Source organism: Arvicola amphibius, chromosome 7 (assembly GCF_903992535.2).
Source record: "Arvicola amphibius chromosome 7, mArvAmp1.2, whole genome shotgun sequence".
Classification (NCBI taxonomy): Eukaryota; Metazoa; Chordata; class Mammalia; order Rodentia; family Cricetidae; genus Arvicola; species Arvicola amphibius.
Window position 1 is genome coordinate 28797944 of NC_052053.1, and position 23951 is coordinate 28821894.

Below are 23951 nucleotides of genomic sequence, written 5' to 3' on the forward strand. Positions count from 1 at the left end.
TTTTGTGGGTGTAGTTAACTTCCTTGAGTTGAAGTTTTTCTTCTAGTACTTTCTGTAGGACTAGATTTGTGGAGTGGTATTGATTAAATCTTGTTCTGTCATGGAATATCTTGTTTTCTCCATCTATGTTGATTGAAAGCTTTTCTGGATATATAAGTAGTCAGGGCTGGCATCTGTAGTCTCTTAGTGTCTGCATAATGCCTGAACAGAGTCCTCTGTCTTTCATTGTTTCCATTGAGAAGGCAGGTGTAATTCTGATAGGTCTACCTTTTATGTTACTTGGCCCTTTTCTTTTGCTGCTCTTAAAATTATTTTATATATTTAATGTTTTGATTATTATGCAGTGAGGGGACTTTTTTCTTGGTCCAGTCTCTTTGGTATTCTATAAGCTTCTTGTACTTTCATAGGCCTTTTTTCTTTAGGTTGGGAAAGTTTTCCTCTATGATTTTGTTGAATATATTTTCTGTGTCTTTGAGCTGGATTTCTACTCCTTCTATTTCTATTATTCTTAGGTTTGGTCTTTTCTTGGTGTTCCAGATTTCCTGGATATTTTGTGTTTGAACTTGTTCAATTTAAAATTCTCTTTGACCAGTGAATCTCTTTCCTCTATCATATCTTCAAAGCCTGAGATTTTTTTCCCTCCATCACTTGAATTCTGTTGCTTATGCTTGCCTTTGTAGTTCCTGATCATTTACCCTGATTTTACATTTCCAGATTTCCTTCTGTTTGTGTTTTCTTTATTGCCTCTATTTTAGTTTTCAAGTCTTGAACCATTTCTTTCACCTGTTTGATCACTTTTTCTTAGTTTTCTTTAAGGGATTTACTGATTTCTTTCAATTTTTTGTTTGTCTTTTCCTTTACTTCTTGAAAGGAATTTTTCATACCCTATTTAAGGGCCTCAATCATGTTCATAAAGTTATTTTTAAGGTTGTTTTGTTCTGCTTTATCTGTATTCATATGTTCAGGTCTTGCTGTTCTAGAACCACTAGTTTTTGGTGGTACTGTATTGTTCTTTATGTTGTTGAGTGTATCCTGTTGTCAACATTTCTCTTCCTCCATTTGGAACAGGTGGAGCCTGTGCTTCAGGTTGTCCCTTTTCCTCCAATTGGTGTAGTTGGGGGTTGTGGCTCCGTTGAATGCTCCTTCAGGTGTAAACAGGGCAGAGCCTTTGGTGATCATTCCTCCAGTTGCCTACAGGCCCAAGGCTCATATGGTCACTCCTCTAGGTGCCGGCGGGGCTTAGTGTGAGTCTCCAGTGGTAATATTTCTGGAGGCCACTGCTGTTGCTAAAGCCCGTTGCACTGCTGAGGCCTCCCCAATGGCCTGCTCTACCCACTGTGCTGCTGAAGCTGCTGAAGCTGCTGAAGTCCCAGAGGACTGGCCCGCTTGATGCTCTGCTGAGGGTGCTTCAGCCGGAGGCTTATTCTTCATAATAATTGTTTGGCCTTAACTTGGCTTATTGCTAGTCAGCTTTTCTTAAATTATTCCAACTATCTTTTGGCTCAGGGATTTTTTTCTTTTCTTATTTCTTTATGTCTTTCTTTCTTACTCCATGATTGGCTGGGTGACTGGGTAGTTGGGCCCCGATTTCTCTTTTTTTCTCTTGCTACTCTTCTCCTTGTTTCTACTTCTATTTATACTTTCTGCCTGCCAGCCCTGCCTATCATTGACCCTGCCTTGCTATTGGACATTCAGCTCTTTATTAGACCATCAGATATTTTAGACAGGCAAAGAATCACAGCTTCACACAGTTAAACAAATGCAGCATAAACAAAAGTCACACACCTTAAAATAATATTCTACAACACTCCTGGAGGTTGGCTTAGTGTTTGACCGTGTGTGGGTCTCTGCATTTGCTTCCATCAGTTACTGGCTGAAGATTCTATGATAACAATTAGAATAGTCAGGATAAGGCCAGCACAGGCACCTTCTCCACTATTGCTGGGAGTCTTAGCTGGGGTCATCCTTGTGGATTCCTGGGAGTTTCCCTGGCACCAAGTTTTTCTCTAACCCCATAATAGTCTCCTCTATCAAGATGTGTCTTTTATTGTTCTCCCTCTCCACCCCTCCCCAACTCTAATATCCCATCTCTCATATTCAAATCTCCCATCCACCCCCTCTACCCCCATGTCTCCAGTTGACCCAGGAGATCTCATCTATTTCCCCTTCCCAGGGCGATCCATGAGTCCCTCTTAGGGTCCTCCTTGATACCTAGCATCTCTGGGGCTGTGGATTGTATCCTGGTTATCCTTTGCTTTGCATCCAATATCCACTTATGAATGAGTACATAATGCTGTCATGTTTGTCTTTCTGGGTCTGGGTTACCTCACTCAGGATTTTTTTTCTAGTTCCATCCATTTGCCCTCAAATTTCATGATGTAATTTTTTAACTGCTGAATAATACTTCATTATGTAAATGTACCATATTGACTTTATCCATTCTTCAGTTGAGTAGCATCTACGTTGTTTCCAGGTTCTGGCTATTATGATTAATGCTGCTATGAGTATAGTTGAGCAAGTGTCCTTATGGTATGATTGAGCATGCTTTGGTATATGCCCAAGAGTAGTAATGTTGGATCTTGAGGTAGATTGACTCCCAATTTTCTGAGAAACCGCCATATTGATTTCCAAAGTGCTGTGCAAGTTTACATTCTGAGAAGCAGTGGAGGGGTATTTCCCTTACTCTACATCCTCTCCAACATAAGCTGTCATCAATGGTTTTTATCTTAGCCATTCTGACTAAGATGTATCTCAGAGTCATTTTGATTTGCATTTCCCTGATGGTTAAGTATGTTGAGCAATTCCTTAAATGTCTTTCAACCATTTAAAATTTTTCTTTTGAGAATTCTCTGTTTAAATCTGTACCTCATTTTTTTTATTGGATTATTTGTTCTTTTGATATCTAGTTTCTTGAGTTCTTTGTACATTTTGGAGATCAGCCCTCTGTCAAATGTGAGGTGGGTGAAGATCTTTTCCTATTCTGTAAGCTGCCATTTTGTCTTATTGGCAGTTCCCTTTAGACCATTCAGTAGTTTCTCAGTTTCAGGAGGTCCCATTTATTAATTGCTGCTCTCAGTGTCTGTGCTACTGAAATTATATTTAGGAAATAGTCTCCTGTGCCAATGTGTTCAAGGCTACTTCCCATTTTCTCTTCTATCAGGTTCAGTGTAACTGGATTTATATTGAAGTCTTTGAACCATTTGGACTTGAGTTTTGTGCATGGCGATAGATTTGGATCTATTTGCACTCTTCTACATATTTACATCCAGTTATGCCAGCACCATTTGTTGAAGATGTTTTCTTTTTTCCATTGTATAATTTTGACTTCTTTGTCAAAAATCAGGTGTTCATAGGTATGTAGATTAATGTCAGGGTCTTTAACCAATTCCATTGATCCATGTGTCTGTTTTTATACCAACAGCAAGCTAATTTTATTACTGTAGTTCTATAGTAGAGTTTGAAGTCAAGAATGGTGATGCCTCCAGAAGTTCCTTTACTGTATAGGATTGTTTTGGCTATCCTGGATTTTTCTTTTTCCATATGAGGTTGAGTAATGTTCTTTCAAGGTCTGTGAAGAATTTTGCTAGGATTTTAATGGGCATTACATTGAATCTGTAGATTGCTTTTGGTAAGATTGCCATTTTTGTTCTGTTAATTCCACCTGTCCAAGAACATGGGGGATCTTTCCATTTTCTGATATCTTCTTCTATTTCTTTCTTCAAAGATGTAAAAGTTCTTGTCACACAGGTCTTTCACTTGTTTGGTTAGGTTTACCCCCAAGGTATTTTATATTATTTGTGACTACTGTAAAATGTGGTGTTTCTTTCTCAGCCCGTTTATCATTTGTATATAGGAGGGCTACTTATTATTCTGAGTAAATCTTGTATCTTGCCACATTGCTGAAGGTGTTAATTAGCTGTAAGAGTTCCCTGGTAGAATTTTGGGGGTTACTTATGTATACCACTCTATCATCTGCAAATAGCAAAAGTTTGACTTTTTCTTTCCAATTCATTGTGTCCCCTTGATCTCCTTTTGTCTTATTGCCGTAGCTAGAACTTCAGGTACTATACTGAATAGAAATGGAGAGAGTGGCGGCTTTGCCTTGTTCCTGATTTAGTGGGATCACTTTGAGTTTCTCTCCATTTAGTTTGATGTCGGCTGTTGGCTTGCTGTGTATTGTCTTCATTATGTTTAGGTATGTTGCTTGTATCCCTGCTCTCTCCAAGACCATGAAGGGGTATTGGTTTTTGTTGAAGGCTTTTTCAGCATCTAATGAGGTGATCATGCATGGGTTTTTTGTTTGTTTGGTTGGTTGGTTTTTTGTTTCTTTGTTTTTGGCTTGTTTATATGAATTACATTGAGGGACATTGGTCTGTAATTCTCTTTCTCCTTGTTTTTTATTGTTTTTATTTGTTTGAAATAAGGTTTTTCTGAGTAACAGCCCTAGCTGTCCTGGAACTAGCTCTGTTGACCAGGTTGGCCTCAGTGTCACAGAAATCTGCCAGTCTCTGTCTCCTAAGTGCTGGGAACAAAGGTGTGCGCCACCACCACCCAGCTGTAATTCTCTTTGTTGTATCTTTGTGTGATTTAGGTATCAGGGTAACTGTAGTCTCATAAGAAGAGTTCCTTCTCTGTCTTGTGTGTGCAAAAATTTGAAGAGTATTGGTATAGCTCTTCTTTGAAATTCTGGTAACTTTTGCACTGAAGCCACCTGGCCCTGGACTTTCTATGGTTGGGAGACTTTTAATGACTGCTTCTATTTCCTTAGGGGTTATAGTTCTACTTAAATTGTTTATCTGATCTTGATTTAATTTTGGTATGTGGTACTTATCTAGAAATTGTCCATTTCTTTTAGACTTTCCAAATTTGTGAAGTACATGTTTATGAAGTATGACCTAATGATTGTCTGGATTTACTTCGAGTCCCTTGTTATATCCCCATTTTCAAGTCTGATTTTGTTAATTTGGTTAATCTCTCTCTGCCTTTTGGTTAGTTTGGGTAAATATTTGTCTATCTTGTTGATTTTATTGAATAAACAACTCTTTATCTCATTGATTCTTTGTATTATTCTCTTTGTTTCCATTTTATTGATTTTAGTTCCTCAGTTTATTTCATGTCATCTAGTCCTTCTGTGTGAGTTTGCTTCTTTTTGTTCTAGAACTTTCAGGTATATTGTTAAATCACTTGTGTGAGATTTCTCCACGTTCTTTATGTAGGCACTTAGTGCTATGAACTTTCCTCTTAGCACTGCTTTCATTGTGTCTTATAGCTTTGGTTATGTTGTGCTTTCATTTTCATTGAATTCTAGGAAGTCTTTAATGTCTTTATTTCTTCCTTGATGCAGTGGCGATTCAGTTGAGCATTGTTCGGTTTCCATGAGTTGTAGGTTTTCTGCAATTTGTGTTGTTGCTGAATTCTAACTTTAAGTCATGGTGATCCAATAAGATACAGGAAGTTATTCCAGTTTTTTGTAACTGTTGAGATTTGCTTTTTGACTGAGTATGTGGTCGATTTTAGAGAAAGATCCATGCTGAGAATAAGGTATATTCTTTTGTGTTTGGGTGGAGTATTCTACAGATGTCTGTTAATCCCATTTGAGTCATAAAATCTGTTCGTTCCCTTATTTCTTCGTTAAGTTTCTGTCTGGCAGACCTGGTCATTGGTGAGAGTTTGATGTTGCAGTTTCCCTCTATTAGTTTGTGGGGCTTGATTATGATTTAAGTTTTAGTAATGTTTCTTTTACAAATGTGGGTGCCCTTGTATCTGGGTCCTAAATATTCAAAACTGAGACTTTATCCCGATGAAAAATGAATATGAAACATTCTTCTCCATCTCTTTTGACTAATTTTAGTTAGAAGTCTATTTTGTTATATATTAGGATACCTACACCAGCTTATGTCTTAGGTTCATTTGTTTGGGAAATCTTTTTCCAATCCTTTACTCTGAAGTAATGTCTATCATTGAGATTGAGGTGTGTTTCTTGTATGCAGAAGGACAGATCCTGTTTTTGTATCCATGTGTTAGCCTGTGTCTTTTTATAGGTGAATTGAGTTCACTGATATTAAGAGATATTAATGACCAATGGTTGCTAATTCCTGTTATTTTCTGGTTTTGTTGTTGTTGGTAGGGAGAGAGGAGAGAGAGAGAGAGAGAGAGAGAGAGAGAGAGAGAGAGAGAGAGAGAGAGAGAGAGAGAGAGAGAGAGTCCCTTTGAGATTTGCTGGTTTGAGATTATTTATTGCCTGTGCTTTCGTGTAGCTCCTATTTTAAAATTATTACTTGAAGTATTTCTATGTAAATGGAATATTATCTCTATGTAGGCAAGCTTCATGGGAACATCTGCAAATTATGTTGGAATTCTTGACTTTCTAGTGATGAGAACTGTCAGCCAGACTCAAGTGAGGACTTCTTTCTCTTCCTGTGTCCCCTTAATTTTTCCTTGCTATCCTTCCTCAATTTCTCCTTTGGAGATGTTGATCTCCTGTTCTTAATAATTGATGATGATAAAAGATCTACTTTATATAATTTCTTTTCTGCTGATTATAGACTTAGACCTACCTATCCAGGGATCAAAAGTCATGAGTATACCAGTAGAGTGGTGGTTCGAACCTTTAATGTCAGCACTTAGGAGGCAGAAGCAGGTGGATCTCTAGAAATTTTAAGCCAGCTTGGTCTATAGAGCTAGTTCCATGAGAGCCAAGGCTACAAAGAGAAACCCTGTCTTGAAAAACACAAACAAAAAAATTGTGAACTGCTAACTATTGTGCCACATGCCTGCAATCCCAGTACTCAGGAGGCAGAGACAGGAAGATCTGTACAAGTTCAAGGACAGCTCTGACTATACGAGACGTGAGACCAGAGAGAAGGAGGGAAAGAGTGGCGGGGAGCACAAGACAGGGGAGAGAGTGTGTGAGTGCAGGAGTTAGAGACTGTGATCTACGGGGGATATGCCAAGGTCTAAGTTTGGGAAACAGAGGGTAATCATTCCATGGGAACCTGGAAGAGAGGATGTTATTACTTGGGACATCAAACAATAAATCATACAGCAGATTGTTATGGCTGACCTTAAGATAAACACAAAGACTAGCAGAGCCTAGTGGGGAAGTGACTACTGTTCTACTAAATGGACAGGCTGTGCCCATCAAATGCTTTCTAAATATTTATGCTTAAGACCAGGGATTAGTGCTGTTCTCATCTTTGGTCAGCAAAGTTCTACTTCAGAGATTTATAGCTGGTCATAGAACTGAGAATAAATAGTTGACAGCTTAGCCCTAAATAGGACATCTCTATCACCTTTCTTTCCTGTTCAACTAATGGCAGGATAGGGATAGGAGTCTTTCATCTCTGCCTTCATGTGTTTGCCTCTGTATCAGTTCCTTGTTTTATTGTTAACCACTTGAGGAAAGAAGGGATTAATTTTGGCTCATAGCTCAACAGTATAATCTTTCATGGCTGGGAAACTGCGGTGGCAGAAACCTGAGAGCCACTCTCACTAGGTCCACAGTCAGGAAGCAGAGGAGGATTGAGAGGTCTTGGGTTTGGGACTGAAGACAGACACTGAGGAAGATAGTTCCTTTCGTGTCATCAGAGCAGTTATTAGTGCAATGGAATAACATGGTAGGGGCTCTGAGAGGAGGACTTCATGGCCCAGTGCCACAGACAGACAGATGTCATGACAAGAGCTCTGGAAAGACCCATGTCATAGAGATTGTGGGTCCCTTTTTACGGGTCTTGGAAGAAAGGAGTGGTTTCATGCCACATGGTTGAAGAATAAGCTATGGATGGCTTGTAGTCAGACTGCATCTGATTTCAAGATGGCAGAAGAGAAGAGGGGGTGCCTTGCAATATGAGAAAGAGAGGAGGGAACCTTGTTAATAATGTGTGACTTGGAGGATGTGGGGAAAAGTGGAAGAGGAGGGGCACATTTAGTTCAAGGGTACCCATGGGTCGCTGGTAGCTCTCCGTTATCTTCTAATCTGGTAGCCTGGGCCTGTAAACTCCCTTGAGTATGTCAAGGTTTACTGGGGTGCTTTCCCACTCTGCCAAATACTCAAGGCAAAAATGAAAGGAGGAAGCCAACCAAGGAAGGAAGGAAAGAAGGGAATGAAGGAAAGCAAGCATCTGGAGCTTCTTTGAATTAAAGAAACAGAAATCTTACCTCCTGGTTGGTGGCTCTCCTCGTTACAGGTACAGATCAGAATCCAGAGGGCATCTGCTGAGACTTCCAGGTCCTTGTGTCTCAGAACAAAGACTTGGACTAGAGACACACTGATTATTGTAGACACGGAAATGGTGTGTTAGGACATAAAGCCTTCCCAAGTGCGGAAGTGGGCCAGAGAGCTGGGAGTGTTAGAAGCTCTTGTGCTGCTAAGTCATAAAAGGAGTCAGCACATGCATCTCACTTACATAGGCTCGCCTTCTCCCATACTTGGAAACCACAGGCTTCTCTTATGCATGTCCTGCTCCTTCATGGAACTCTGGAGGGAGGTGTTTCCAAGGTTCTGCCAACTGCTCTCATCAAGCCCCTGTCTCTACACCTGACTCTCCCACTTCAAGGCCTCTCAATTCCCTCCACCAACAGGACAGCACTGATGGAATCCCTCTCTTTGTTCTCTGTCATTACTTGTCTCTGTAGCTGATGTACTGGGACAGGTGGCCAAGCCTATCCTATGGATGTCAGAGCCAGAACTTATGTTCTGAAACTTCACTGAACTATAAACAAAAAGGAATTTGAACTAATTTAACAATTTCGCTGTATGTGAGGAGTAACTTATAAGCCATCTTGATACTAGCAAATAGTATATAAATGCGAATAATACATAAAAACAACACATACATACATACATACACACATACAAACATACATACACACAGCTTAGGCCAAGGGGCTAAGAGATGGTTCAGCAGTTAGGAGGAGCCTGCTGCTCCTGCAGAAGTCCTGAGTTTGATTCCTAGAACTTACATGGTGGCTCACAGCTATTCATAACTCCAATTCCCGAGGATCTGATGCCTTCTTCTGGCCTCTGTGGGCACTGTATGCATGGACTGCTCAGATATACACACAGACAAAATACCCATGCATATAAAATAAAAATAAATAAATTAAAAAAAGATCAAGAGACTCAAATTTTTTAGCTCCCATTGAGATTTGTCCTTAGTCATTTTATGGCAGAATTCTAATGTGATTATTTATTCCATAACATTAAGCAATTATTCTTTCAAAACCCACATTTCATAAAAAAATGACAGAACTTAAGAAAATGCAAAAAGTACAAAGACTCAATGAGACAAAGAACTGTTTCTTTGAGAGAACAGATTGACACTCCCTTTTCCAAATTAAACAAAAGAAAGAAGATCCAAATTAACAAAAGTAGAGAAAAAAGAACCAAGACAAGTTACCAATTAAATTCAGAAAATCTTTACTTCTAACTGTAAACACATATATTCCATAAAATTAGAAAATGTAAAAGAAATGAATGAATTTCTATATGCATATGACCTAAAATTAACCAAAATGAGACAAGCAAATTAAGCAGGAGCCGGAGAGATGGCTCAGTGGTTGAGAACATTTGCTCTTCCAGAGGACCTGAGTTTAGTTCCCAGCACCCATGTCAGGAGGCTCACAATGCCTATAAAACTCCAGCTCCAGCAGATCCAATGGCTTCTATTAACACCTGCACACAAATAGCATACACTTATACACACATACATACATATGATCATGAATAAAAATAAAAATTAAAATAAAAAAATAACCTCTTAAACAGATTTATAAGAAGTAGTAAGACTGAAGCAGTAATTAAAAATCTGCCAACTAAAAAAATGTCCAGGCCCAGATGGATTGACTGGTGGGTGTTACCAAACCGTCAGAGGGAACTAACACCAATGCTTCTCGAACTACCCCATAAAATAGCAAAGGAAAGAATATTACCACATCCTTTCTGTGAAACTAATACTAATGATATCAAAAGTTGATAAGGATAGAACAACAAAAAGAAAACCACACATCAATCTTCCTAATGAACATAGATGCAAAATGTCTCAACAAATTACTTGCAAGGCAAAATCAAGAACACATCTGTGGTGGTTGAATAAGAATGGCCCCCATAGGCTCATATATTTGAGCATTTAGTCATCAGGGAGTGGCACTACTTAGAAGGCCTTTGTTGGGGTAGGTGCGGCCTTGTTGGAGGAAATGTCTCACCAGGGGTGGGCTCTGAGGTTTTAGAAGCCCAAGCCAAACCCAAGGGCTTTTTTCTCTCTTCCTACCGCGTGTGGATCTATAGAACCTCAGCTGCTACTCCAATACCACATCTACCTATGTGGCACTGTGGTTCCCACTATGCTGATGCAAAACGAAACCACTGAACTTATAAAGCAAGCCCAAACTAAATGCTTTCATTTGTAAGAATTATTGTTGTCATGGTGTCTCTTCTCAGCAATAGAACACTAAGACATCAAAAAGATCATTCATCAGTATCAAGTTGGGTTTTGTCCCAGATTTGAATGTATAGCTCTAGATATGTAAATCTACAAATGTTGCAAATTTCATTAATAGACTCAAGGACAGAAGTCACTTTGTTATCTCAATTGATTTTGATAAAATCCAGTGTTGCTTCATGTTAAAAAGCCCTGAAACTCAGGGTATAATGAAGCATTCCTTTAATCCCAGCATTGGAGAAGCAGAGACTAGTATATCTTTGTGAGTTGGAGGACAACCTGTTCTACATGTCAATATCCAGGACAGCCAGACCTGTGAGAACCGGTCTCAAAAAAAAAAAAAAAAAGTCATTAAGAAACTCAATGGAGGAAACACATCTCAATATAATAAAAGCTATGTATGGCAAAGCTACAGAACATTATATGAAATGAGGGAATACTCAAAGCATTTCCACTCATCAGGATCAAGATAAAAATGTTCATCTTCTTAACTCTTATCCAATACAGTACTGGAAGTTTTAGGCAGAACAATCATGCAGAAAAAACAAACAAAAGGACTACAAAAAGGAAAATAAGAACTCTAAGCATCTCTATTTGCAGATGATATAATTTTGTATGTAAGAGACATGATACACAAGAGTCCCTAAAGACTCTACCAGAATTTTTTTAAGTGTATGGTATTTATAATTTGAGAATGTCATATATATATACAATTTTGTGATACTATCTACCCCACAACCCTACTCCAAGTCTCCTGGTCCCCAACAAAATCCTCTCCCAACTTCACATCCTCTTTTCTCTCTTTTTCTTTTCTTTTCTTTCTTTCTTTCTTTCTTTCTTTCTTTCTTTCTTTCTTTCTTTCTATCTTCCTTCCTTCCTTCCTTTTATTTTTTCTCTCTTTCTCTTTCTTTCCCTTCCTTTCTTTCTTCCTTTCTCTCTTCCTTTTCTTAAATAATTCACTGAATCTAATTAGTTCTACCCAGATGCATATGGGTGTGGTCTACCTAACTAGAGCATGGTGGTACCCCAAAAGAAGAAAGGCTCCCCCTTCCTCCCCACCATCACCTGCCAACAACTACTCTTTTAGAGTGTAGCATCTCATCCAGAGTCTCTCTTATCTATGCTGGAATCTTGATTGGCTTAATTTTGTGTAGCTAACCAATCACAGCTGCTGAGAGTTGGTGAGTCTAATGGTCATGTCAAAAGGGTGCATTTTACAGCATCCTTCCCATCCTCTGGCTCTTACGTTCTTACTTTTTTCCTGTGACATGTCCTGAGTCTTAGCTAGGTAGGGACTTAATATAGATGTCCCATTTAGGGCTAAGCACTCAACAGGAATATATTCTCATTACTTTTTACCCGTTATGAGTCTTTGCACTAACTGCTCCCCTCTGCAATAAGAAACTTCTCTGACCAAGCTTAAGAGTAGCATGGATCTATGGATATAAACACATGTAGAAGGTGCTTTAACTGAGAACAGCATGGATCTATGGGTATAAACACATGCTGAAGGCAGTTTAGCAGCATGACCATTTGGCAAAACAGCAATAATGGGTTCCAGTACACTGTTCTTAAATTATTGGTTTCCGAGGGGGAAAAGATGCTTTTAATGAATTTCCATTGAACTTAGAAAAAAATAAATCTGATCTCAATAACTCTTTTTGTTCTCATGAATTGCTGAAGCTTTATATTTGAAACTAAAATGGAGAAACATTGAAAGTATTTACATACTGATTCATTAAAGTGTAATTAGCACATTTTATGTCACCACAATCAGTTTTTATGAAAAATTATAAAATTAAACAAATTTTGCTAAAAAAAATGTCATTTTTTAACATTTTTTTGGGAGAAATTTCACATCTGGCTTAATAGAAGACAGCTGCATTCTCGTCGTTTCCTTTGCATTCAATATGTGGTTCAAGCAAATGAGGAAAATCTGGCCTTTCACAAATATGTGGTTGGAAATAAATGTTTGAAAACCTTTATAGAAAACTAGAAATGCAACTGGCAAAGGTAAACAGCAATGAGGAATCTGCAACCTTACCAGGGACTAGAGAGATGGTTGAGCCATTAAGGGCACTTTATGTCTTTAATCCCAACAGGGAGGCCCAGTCAGGAGCTCTGTAAATCTGAGGCCAGCCTGGTCTTTATAGAGAACTCCACAGTCAAGGATACATAGAAAAAAAGAAAGAAAGAAAACTAACAACAATGAAAAGAGCAGAGGATGGAAGTTTAGTTCCGGCATCCCTGTGGCTGACTGTAACTCAAGTTACAGGGGAATCAGATGCCCTCTTATGGCCTCTGTGGGCACTGCACTCGTGTACAAATTACAGCTCACCTACAGATATACACATAATTAAAAATAAAGATAAAATGTGTTCCAGACCCAGATCAAAGGTCTTCTCATATGGTGACATGAAAACACATTTGGCTTTCTTGCTATCTGTGAGGACCTGATTTTGATTGCACACATTCCCCAAAGGATCTCAGGAACCCCGGGGTCCCCAGACTGTACTCTAAGAAGCATTGCTCTATGCAAACCTTCTATATTTCCTCTTTTGAATGCACTTGGGATTTTATTTTCCTTCAGGAATGGTGGGTACAACCTATCACGCGATGATCAGCACTGCTCTTGTAAATCAGATATGCACCTGTAAATTCCAGCTACTCCAAAAGCTGAGATAGAATTGCTGCAGCCCAGAAACTGAAGCCAACTTGGTTTTAAAAAACCAAGGGAGGGGGAGGAAGTGGAAGGTGAAGAGGGGAAGGGAAAGTTTGTTTTTACAGGTTGAAAGAAAAGAGGCAACTTAGTTCAATATAAAAGTTGTTGGGGGTCTCTCTCTCTCTCTCTCTCTCTCTCTCTCTCTCTCTCTCTCTCTCTCTCTCTCTTTCTCTCTCTGCTCTTCTCCCCTTCTCCCTTCCCCTTCCATAACGCCCTGAATAAATATTTAACCTCAAAAAAAGTTGATGGGGAGCATCAGGACAATTTAGGCCAAGGGAAGGAGGCAGATAGGGGCTTGCCTGGACTTAAGACTGGCTGTTTAGCATCAGACGCATTCCCACAGGCATGCTGCTTGCTGTCCTTAAAAACTGGACAGTTCTACAAAGGGCAGACCTGCCTGGGTCTGTCAAGGCTGTAACTTATCAAAGCACCATATAATATAGAAAACCAAAACCATGATTAATAGATCCCTCAGGTTGGTTTCATTGCTTTATCATAACATAACATAACATAACATACCTATTCCTATTTCTGTTTTCATTCATCATTAAGCCTTATATTTTATTCCTTTGAACTCTTATCATCCATCAAAAACTAAGCTCCAAGCGCCTCTCTACTTTGAAGACTTTCCTAATGGTTTGTTAACCATATATTGTTTTTCAACCCTACTTACATACATTGTTTGTCTCATAGAGTTATTTAACTTTCCATGGTATAAGCCATGTCTCTCCAACTAGACAGTTTCTTGACATCAGCACCTCATGGTGTACTGTTTGAATCCTACAAAGTGTCTGTCTTTATTGGGTAAACCTGCAACCATCATATAGGAATATCCCTCTAGCTCTCTTGTTATATCTTGAAGCCCTGTTCCCATCTCCCCGGCTCTTTACTTACTTGGTTGTCTCTGTGGTCTTTCCCTTTGGACTAGATGGGTGTTTATCATTGCTCCTTTGGTGGTGCCCTTCCTTCTATTTCTTAGCTAGAGTCTACACTTGTAATAGCTTCTGATCACACTGGCCCCACACATATTCTGAACTTGCTCCTCAATTTTCCTTTTAGTTGTAGGAAGAGTTAAAAGATACAGAATCTGTTTATTGTGAACCTCATATACAAATTTGTGTGGAATTATGGCTTCAAAGTCTTTTTAATCACAGTTTTGGTGCTTTGAAAATTCTCATACATGGTGGTGTCATCGAAATAATCAACACTTTAAAGGCTTTTAGTATTTTTTAATTATGTGTATAAGTGTGTCTGTGTGTGGGTATGTGCATGTGAGTGTAATACCTGGAGAGGCCAAAAGAGGGAGCTAGATACCCTAGAACTGAAGTTATAGGCAGCTGTGAGCTGCTTGACTGTGGGTATTGGGAATCAAACTCGGGTCCAGGGCAAGAGCAGTTCATACTCTTAATCCATGGGCCATCTCTGTATAGTTCTCTCCTGTTGTAGTAACTTTCAGGTAATTCGTATCTAAACACTTTGCTTTCATTGTCGACCATGTAATATATGTCTTTGCGTAAAAGAAACTTGAGGAGAAAGGTTACAGCTCAGTTATATAGTATTTACCTAGCATTCATAAGTTCCTATGAGGCCCTGAGTTTATTCTCCAGAACCCCATTTCCCACTCCTGTAGCAGGCTTTCTTGGACTGCCAGCCCCCAAATCATGACACAGAGACTTAATATCAATTATGAATGCTTGGCCTTATCTTATGCTTTTTCCACTAGCTCCTATAACTTAATTTAATGTATTAATCTTCATCTATGCTTTGCCTTGGGACTTTTTACTTTCTTTCATTCTGTATGTCCTATTTTCCTGCTTCCTCTGAGTCTGTCTGTCTGCTGGCTACCTAGCAGGCTGGTCCTAGGCATCTCCCTTTCTCCTTTGTTATCTCCGGAGCCTAGATTCTTCCTATTTATTCTTTCTGCCCACCAGCCTTGACCACCTAGCTATTGGCCTTTTAGGTTTTTTTTTTTTTTTTAGACCTATCAGGTGCCTTAAGCAGGCAAGGTTAGAAAAAAAGCAACACATCTTTACATAGCTAAACAAATGCAGCATAAACAAATGTAATACATCTGTACATAGTTAAACAAATATTCGATTCCACAACAACACCCCCCCCAAGAAGGCTTGAAATTCTTCAGCTTTATTTTATGTAGATCGATGAGTCCTACTTAAAAGAGTAACATGAACCAAATGTTGAAATCTCACAAATGTCGTAACTGAAAAATGTATCAACCCAAAGATTATTGGTTAGAAATTGTCCTTTCTTTACCTGGTTCAGTATTACAACTTGATTTGTACTACAGCTAGAGACAATTTATAAAACTTTTTTTTTTAAAGGCGTGCAAGGGCTGTCTAAAGAAAATGAGTTTTTTTTTTCATTTGCTTAAATCCCAGATCCTTTATGAATACAAAAAATATAACCTTTTTCTCTGACAGGAGGTAAAGCCCAAAACAGGTGTTCAGTGTTCATGTGCTTAGTCATTTATGTGACACACTTGCAGTTTTTATATTATTGTTATATTATTATTATTATTATTATTATTATTATTATTGTGTGTGTGTGATGTGGGGACTGTGTGTGAGTCACATCCTATGTGTAGAGGTCAGAAGAAGACTTGAGATTCAGTTTCTTTCTTGCATCTGGGTTCTGGTGATGTAATTCACACAGCCCAATTCTCTGACATTCATTAGCAAAGTGACTTATTAGAAACTATTTTTGATGCTCACTATAAAAGATTGAAATTTGTTATAGATTGGCATAATGGAATGGTGCACTATTTATATGGCTTCATAAAGTAGGTGGGGAAAGTGATATTTTTGACTAAATTAGGTCTAACCTGAAGTTTGTTTCAAAGTTTGCTTGTTTTTTTAGTGAAGCTAATTCTGCGGTGAAATAATGTCGCCACCCACTGTGCAGATTGTGGTATGACAATGAGCAAAACCATTTTCAACTTAACCGTGAAGAATTAAGCTAGTCCACCAACACATTATAACCTTGATTTGACTGGCAGTGAAAACTTACTGAATTAAATCGACCTGCTCTTCCAGGAGTCTAGTGATGTAAGATCTTTAGGACCATGACAGTAAATTCCTTTAAAGTGTAGATGAGCCGAGCAGTAGCAGCACATGCCTTTAATCCCAGCACTGGAAGATAGAGGCAGGCAGATCTCTGAGTTTGAGGTCAGTCTGGTGTACAGAGAGTCCCAGGACAACCAGAGAAAGACTCTGACTCATAAAAACAATAAAGCATAGGCGAACATATGCACACATACGACTTACTGAATTTACATCTTTGCCAGTTACTTTAACAATCACTTTTTAGCAGGGCATGGTGGCACCCATTTCCCAGCTCTTGGGAAGCAGAGGCAGGTGGACCTCTGTGAGTTTGGAAGCCAGCCTGGTGTAAAGAGTGAGTTCTAGGACAGCTAGGGCTACACAGATAAACCCTGTCTTGAAAAACTAAGACACACACACACACACACACACACACACACACACACACTAAACCCAAACCAAAACAACAAAAAACCCATACCAATTACTTAAAAAAATCATTTCTGGGCCAGGCTGTGGTGGCACACGCCTTTAATCTCAGCACTCAGGAGGCAGAGGCAGGTGGATCTCTGTGAGTTCACGGCCAGCTTGGTCTACAAGAGCTAGTTCTCCAAAGCTACAAAGAAACCCTGTCTCAAAAAACCCAAAAATAAAGAAAAAAATCATTTCTGTTCATTCTTTACTTACCTAGCCTATATTTTCCCAAAGTGACTATTGTTTCCTACACTACCCTACCCATACATCATTTACTTACTTTTGTGCTTGTGAGACGGAACTGTACGGCTGACTTCAAACCTGCAATTATTCTGTTTCAGCCTTCTGAGTGCCGGGATTATTGGCATTATCCATGGTGCCCATCTTTAAGTGAGTCTGTACCAAAATGTCATTGCTCTATACTTAGGTTATACATGGGCATTCCCCTTATTTCTTCCTATGTATTATCTCCTGGTACTTACATAAGTTATTCTCTCCTTGTCTGAATATAACTCCTTGAAAACAGTAATTCCATCATTTATTTTCATGCCATATGGATCCGTGGTTCCCGCCATTAGCATTTTGCATTCAGTAGACACAGTGTTTACCAAACAGTCGATAGCATAAATGCTCTTAAGATGCTTTAATTGCTGTGTAGCAATAGTGAAGCTAACACAACGCAATGGTGGGGGAGAGTAGCTATCTCTGTGCTGTTTGCCTCCCTTCATCCCACTTCAGGTGAACAGTGATGGGGACTGGATGTTAGGAGGAAGGAATCTGCATTGAACTGGACTTGGGCAATGTATATGTGTCTGTCCAGGATGTGCTAACTGAGTGCCAAAGTCTGGGCTTCTTAAAAACAACATGCTCCCGATTATGACTGTCATGAATCTACTACTCTCTCCAAATTAAACGTGAGCTCCAAATTAAATGCTTTCTTTTATAAGTTGCTTTGTTCATGGTATTTTATCATGCCAATAGAAAAGAAACTAAGAAATCTACCACCCAAAGGCCCCACTTGGGGATTAAATTTCTGTGTACGAATTTTGAGAGGTACACAAATGCAGGGTGTGTAGTAGTCTGAGCACTGGGTTCGTTGCTTTTGCAAGAAGGGACATGGAACTTACAATGCACACCGGTCCTGGTGTTCTGCTTCTGAGGTGACAACATATACACATTCAACACTAGGTGGTTCAATACTGACTGCAGGTGCAAAAAAAATGGTCCAGTTAAGAGGATGACCTATAGGCTGGGACCAGTTGAGGAATTCTAGAAAGATGAGGTGGCGAATGAGTTCTTACATTTCCAGATGTGAAAAATGAAGATGTAAAAGACAGATATGAAAAGCAAGCAAAGATGAGCTTTTGAAAAGTGAAATATAAGATAAAATACGAATTATACAGGAAACGCTTCCATTTCTCCTTCACCTGCTTTCCACAGTGATTCACTCTACCAACCACTAATCACATGTGGGCATTTAAATTTAATAAGATGAAATCCATTTAATTCAGTTCCTCGTGGGGAAAGGATGAAACTGTAGAATCCAGAAGAGGCTGTCTGGATGGATAGTCTTATTTAGGACTTTGAGCTGCCAGATTTCCCTTGATGCTATAAACGAACACAAGTGACCTACTTGCTTTATCTAGAAGACAATGGCTTCCTTTGCCTGAAGACCCTGCCGAAATTGCACCTGAGAAAGATACCTTCTAATACGCTTCTTCCTCTTTCAAGATTTAGCACACCTCTGGGTGGTGGTGGTGCCCAGCACTCGGGGGAGGCAGAGGCAGGTGGATATCTTTGAGTCTGAGGCCAGACTGGTCTACAGAGTGAGTTTAAGGACAGCCAGAGCTAAACAGTGAAACCCTATCTCAAAAAACTCAAAACAAATTATTTAGAACACCACCTTTGGTGTTTCTTCACCGACTCAACTTTTGTTATAGTGTGTCTGGGGAAAATCTATTCCTGCTGTGGAATAATAAGGGCAACTAAAAAAGCGCATGCTGGCAGAGTCAGAGCATATCTGAATATGAATCTTGGTGCATACACGAGTAAGTGGTGTAAGGTATAGAATTGTTGATCACAAATCTAAGGAACCAAGGAAAACATAGAAACCGGATTCATCAGAAACTGATCATATTTCCTGTCACCAGGGAGGAAAGTACTCAAGAGACTGCATTAAGAAAAACGCAGAAGTCAAATTACTTTGCACACCAGAATTTGCGGGTTACCTCAGGCATGTCTTAAATGCTCAATACCTCCCATAGATGGAGTGGGGATAAAACCCCCAAAATGGTGCATTTTGCTGTTGCTAACACAGGGTTTGCTCCTGGTCACTGCTGAAACTGTGGTTAATTAGAGGAACTCACTAACTGACTAAGTCTTGGCAGGTAAATACAGACATTTGAGTATGCTCATCATTAAACAGCAGGTGCAGACAGCCTCTAAAATGGCGATATTTCCAAAGGCTAACCCTCGACCCTTTGCTCTTAATAGAAGCACTTCTAAATTACCTTGCATAGTGTTTGAGTGCTTTGATAGCATCCCAAACTGTCTGGGATTCCTTACTCACATGCAAATTGATATCAGATTATATTCTAATAAATACCAAGTGCCTTATGCGCTAGAAGCAAACTTATTTAATAGGTTCTGCCTCATTTCTAGGTAGCTTGCTTTCCATTCTAATACTGAGCCTTAACCCTAAAATATGTCCAAATATATCCTGAGCATTCTAGATTAAGATGCTTTTAAAAAACTAGTCCATTAACCTGCAAATGTTTCCTTCCTTTTCTTTTTCTTTTTTTGGTTTTTTTTATGACAGATTTTCTCTTTCTCTAGGAAAGGCTGTCCTGGAACTCGTTCTGTAGACCAGGCTGGCCTTGAACTCACAGAGATCCGCCTGCCTCTGCCTCCCGAGTGCTGGGATTAAAGGCATGCTTCACCGCCACCAGTTTCTATCTTAACTTTATAGCAGATAATGTGTTCACCACTCCAGATTACACCACCTATGAGGATTCTATTATCTTCTCTTATACTAGAGGTTGGAAAATAATTTTTGTTTTTTAAAATCGTAGATATGAAAGGTAATCCTCCACTGCACAGGTCAGCCTGTCTCAAAAGTGAAACAAGAATCCAAACATAAATATTGAAATAATTCTCAAAACTTAAAAATTGAAAAACTGGGAGGCCTAGAAGAGCCCACATTTCAATAAATGGCTGAAATTTACTAGTAGCTGCCAGTTTTAGTTTAAAAGCATTTATTTTAATTAATTTACTTGAGACAGGGTCTCACTGTGCATCCCTGTATATCTATCACTATAGATCCACCTGTCTGTACCATCACACCCAACCTTAAAAATCTTTTAAATTAAAAAAAAAATGTGTGTCAGTCGGGGTGTCCTCAAACTATTGCGTAAGACCGAGGTCAGAGGACACTTTTCTTTCCTTCTTCTTCTTCTCCTCTTCCTCTTCTTCTTCCTCCTCCTCCTCCTCTTTTTCTTCCTCCTCCTTCTCCTCTTCTTCTTCTTCCTCCTCCTCCTCCTTCTCCCTTTCCTCCTCCTCCTCCTCCTCCTTCTCCCTTTCCTCCTCCTCCTCCTCCTTTTTTTTTTTTTTTTTGAGATAGGGTTTCCTCGTGTAGCTTTTGGAGCCTGTCCTGGAACTAGCTCTTGTAGACCAGGCTGGCCTCGAACTCTAACGGATATCCACCTGCCACTGCCTCCCGAATGCTGGGATTAAGGGAGTGCACCCACCACCGCCCGGCTTCAGAGGACACTTTTCATGAACTGGTTCTGTCCTTCCACGGTGGCCTCTGGGGACTGAACATCAGCTCTTCCGGCTTAAGCTGGAAGGGCTGTTACTGCTGAGCTATTTCATTGGTCAAGGCGCCAGCTTTAGAGATGTGTTTTCCAATTCAAAAGCCAGGGCTACATTCTGGAAGTATTTACTGACCACCTACTTGCCAGATACTGTTTTTAAGACCCTGGGTCCACAGTGGTGAACAAAATTCATGGATATGTTCTAATCAAAACAGACAGATATCACAATTAGTTGTTCCTTAGAGAATAAATGATATGAACAAAATATGAAGCAGGGTAGAGAAGTACAGGGCATGTTTTGCAAGAAGGGGGTTTGCACAATGACATTCATTTAAGCGCCTGCTTGGATTCTATGGGAACCCGAGTTTATGACTCTTAAGAACAACCAAATCATAAATGTTTTTTGCACTATAAAACCTGAGCAAGTCAAAAGCAAGAGTGCGCTTCCACTCATCTTTGGAAATTACTTAGATCCATCTGCCTCTTGCCTCCCAAGTGCTAGATTTAATGGAATGCGCCACAACTCCCGGCATATGAATGTGTAACTATGTTTCTGAATGTGGGTGTGTGAACGTGAGTGTAGATGCCAACCAAGGCCAGAAGAGGGTGTCAGGTTCTCTGGAACTCAGTTACCGGCTGTTTTACCCTTGTCCCCGTTCCCCCACCCGCCCCGCCGATACTAGAACCGAACGTTGCCAACAAGCGCTCTTAAGGGATGAGCCATCTCTCCACCTCCTTCATTCGAATTTGTATTCCGTGGTCCAAACTTTGTTTTCATATAGGAGAGATGAGAAGCAAAGCATCTCCCCGCGATCGCTTTCCCGAGAGACTATTTCGCCTTGGTTAACCGAAGAATCCAACGAGCAGCAGCAAAACAGACGTCAATCGACAGATTCTCAACGCCTCCCATAGGACGGCGGTTCCGTTTCTATAGCAACCGAGACGCGCAGCACGCGCGGGGTCCTGATGGCCAAGACCTGACCTGGTTGGTAACCGAAGTATTCGCGTGACAGAGGAGCTCTGTCATAGCCCTGTCATAGCCTGGCGCAAAGGGTACCACATCTCGGGGCCGCGCACCCGGCCTCGCCTCCGGGACTCAGCCAACTCGCCGGCCACCGGCGTCTCCAGCTGCGACAACTTCCGGCCTCGAAGCTTCCCCCCGCCCCCGTGGCTCGCCCGGGTCCTCGCCGTGGAAAGGTGACCGTGGCTGCCGCCGGGCCTGAGCAGGCGTCGGGCCAGGGTCTGCCACGTTCTTAGGAGGACCTTGAGGGAACTGCAGGGTGCTCATGCTCCGCCATGCGTCGTGCGGCCCCGCCGGCGGCGCTGGAGCGGAGGACGGACAGGCGCGGGGCGCACAGGCGCGCGCGGGGCAGGCGGGGAGGCGGAAGTGAGGGCCCGGCCCGGCCAGCCGTCTAGGAAGCCGCAGCCGGTTGCTCAACGGGAGCATTCGGAGCCCTGCCGGACCGTCGCGATTCAACTTCGGATGCCGGCGCCATGCCTCTGTTCAGTGCCAACCCGTTCGAGCAAGACGTGGGTGAGTGCGGTGCCCGGAGCCCTCGGTGCTGGGGAAAGTGGGCGGCGGCCCCAGTGCCTGGGAAACCTGGTGGTGAGCGAAGGGGCGGCGCCGCTCTCGACGGCGGGTAGGGGGGTGGCTCGGCGCGTCACTGGCCGGGCCACCTCCTACCTGTCGGAGGTTAGGGGTACCTAGCAGGGCTGTTCCCGTCACCCAGAGCAGGAGTGGGGAAAAGCCAAGTTCGCTGGAGGCTCAAGTTGCTGATACAAACTTCCTGCTTTCTCCAGAGCTGGTTAACACCTTTCCCCTTGGTTGAAGGTGCAGCGGTGGCCACCCCGCTGCCTAGGGGTAGTCCCGAACTAGAGATCTAGACTTCACAGGGTTAACTCTCGTCGCTTCCGTCTGCACACATTCAAGCCCTGATAGTTGCAGTTTCAGATGAATTTATTGGACTGTTTTGAAGGTGCTGCGAGATCCAGTCTCAGAGAATGAAAAGGAAAACTCGTAGAATCTGTAAATAGCCCAGATCGGTATCTGTCGGAGTCAAACGTTAGTCTGGTAACATAGGTCTTTTTGAATGAGAAAAAGATGGATGGGTTACAACTTAGGCATAATATTAACAGTAAAAGCAAACTGGCTGCCAACGTTCTTGAAACAGTAGTTAACAAGCTCCTAGCGACGTTATAGGATTTAGGTATTTTGAATCAAACAAAATGCTACTACATATTTGAGCAGTGAGCCACCAGTTCAGTTAAAATGCCCTGGTTAAGAGAAGTCTAGAAAGTGCCTCATTTTGTTTTATAATTCTCAATGTCATGTTCATGTATATGAGAGTTTAATTATATAGGAAGCGTGTTTAGGATTCGTCGGTGTTTTGGAATAATTAATCGTTCTTTTGTTAAATTACCTATGTGAGGCATTGCACTTATAAACTTTTATTGAATTAATGTAGTTTTGACACAGTAGAGTCTGTGTATAGTCCATGCTGGCCTCAAATTCCCCAAATCTCCGTCTCAGCTTGTAGAATTCTGGGATTCCAGTCCTGGGCCTCCCCCAGGCTTGAGTGAGACCTGTACTTCTTGTTGTGAATGCTTTCATTTTGCTCTAATGAAATGAGTCAGAAGAGGCAAAACTGGAAAGGTTATTTTATTTTTTCTTTCGTTATGTGTGTGGGTGTTTTGTCTGCATGTTATGTTTGTCACTTGTGTGCTGTGCCTGAGGAGGCCAGAAGGCCGTGTCAGGTCACGAAACTGGTGTTACAGAGGGTTCTGAGCCTCCATCTGGGTGCTGGAAGAGCAGGGAGTGCCCTTCACTGAGCCATCGCTCCAGCCTAAGACTGAGTACTTAAAATATAAAACCTGTGAGCCCTTTCTTCAAGGAAACATTTCCTAGAAGCCCAATGTTTTCAAATTGAAAGGTTGTCTGGTAGCCATAGTCTGAGTTGCTCGCCCAGTTTAGTTTTCTAAACTTTTCCCTCAGTGGTTTCTGAAATCCTTGCATCACAGCTTAGTGTAGTTTTCTTAGGCTTTCATCTTCAGAAAGAAAGAAAGAAACAAAAAACCTGTGTCGATTATTTCATGGGCTATGCCAACCAGAACTTGAGGTGTTTATCCATTCGTTCTCACATGACCGAATTCAGTTTCCAAGATGTTGAGTTAAGGGTGAAAGAGGGAGTTTGATGGAGGCCGCCCTACACAGATGAATGCAACTAGAAAAAAATGGAATGAAATTCTGAGGAGCTCAAATTGGTCAGAAACTTACATCAGAGGAAAATTATGTTAATTTTCAGACCTTAAGGACTCTTAATGTGAAGTAATACAAAGCAAGGCATTACCTGCCTTGAGCATTACAGCAGTGTCCCTTTACAGTGTTGCTTATTTATTTATTTATTTATTTATTTATTTATGAATGACAGGGTTTCTTTGTGTAGCCCTG

General features: G+C 40.8%; 1 protein-coding gene across 1 annotated transcript in view; it reads left to right on the forward strand.

Annotated features, from left to right (window-relative positions):
- Window positions 1-21829: 21829 nt before the first annotated feature.
- Window positions 21830-23951, forward strand: part of Stam2 (signal transducing adaptor molecule 2) — a 39408-nt gene continuing 37286 nt past the window's right edge. Inside the window, exon 1 of the mRNA XM_038337711.1 lies at window positions 21830-22037. Coding sequence (XP_038193639.1) covers window positions 21998-22037 — 40 coding nt within the window. The 5' untranslated portion in view covers window positions 21830-21997. The remainder of the gene's footprint in view (window positions 22038-23951) is intronic.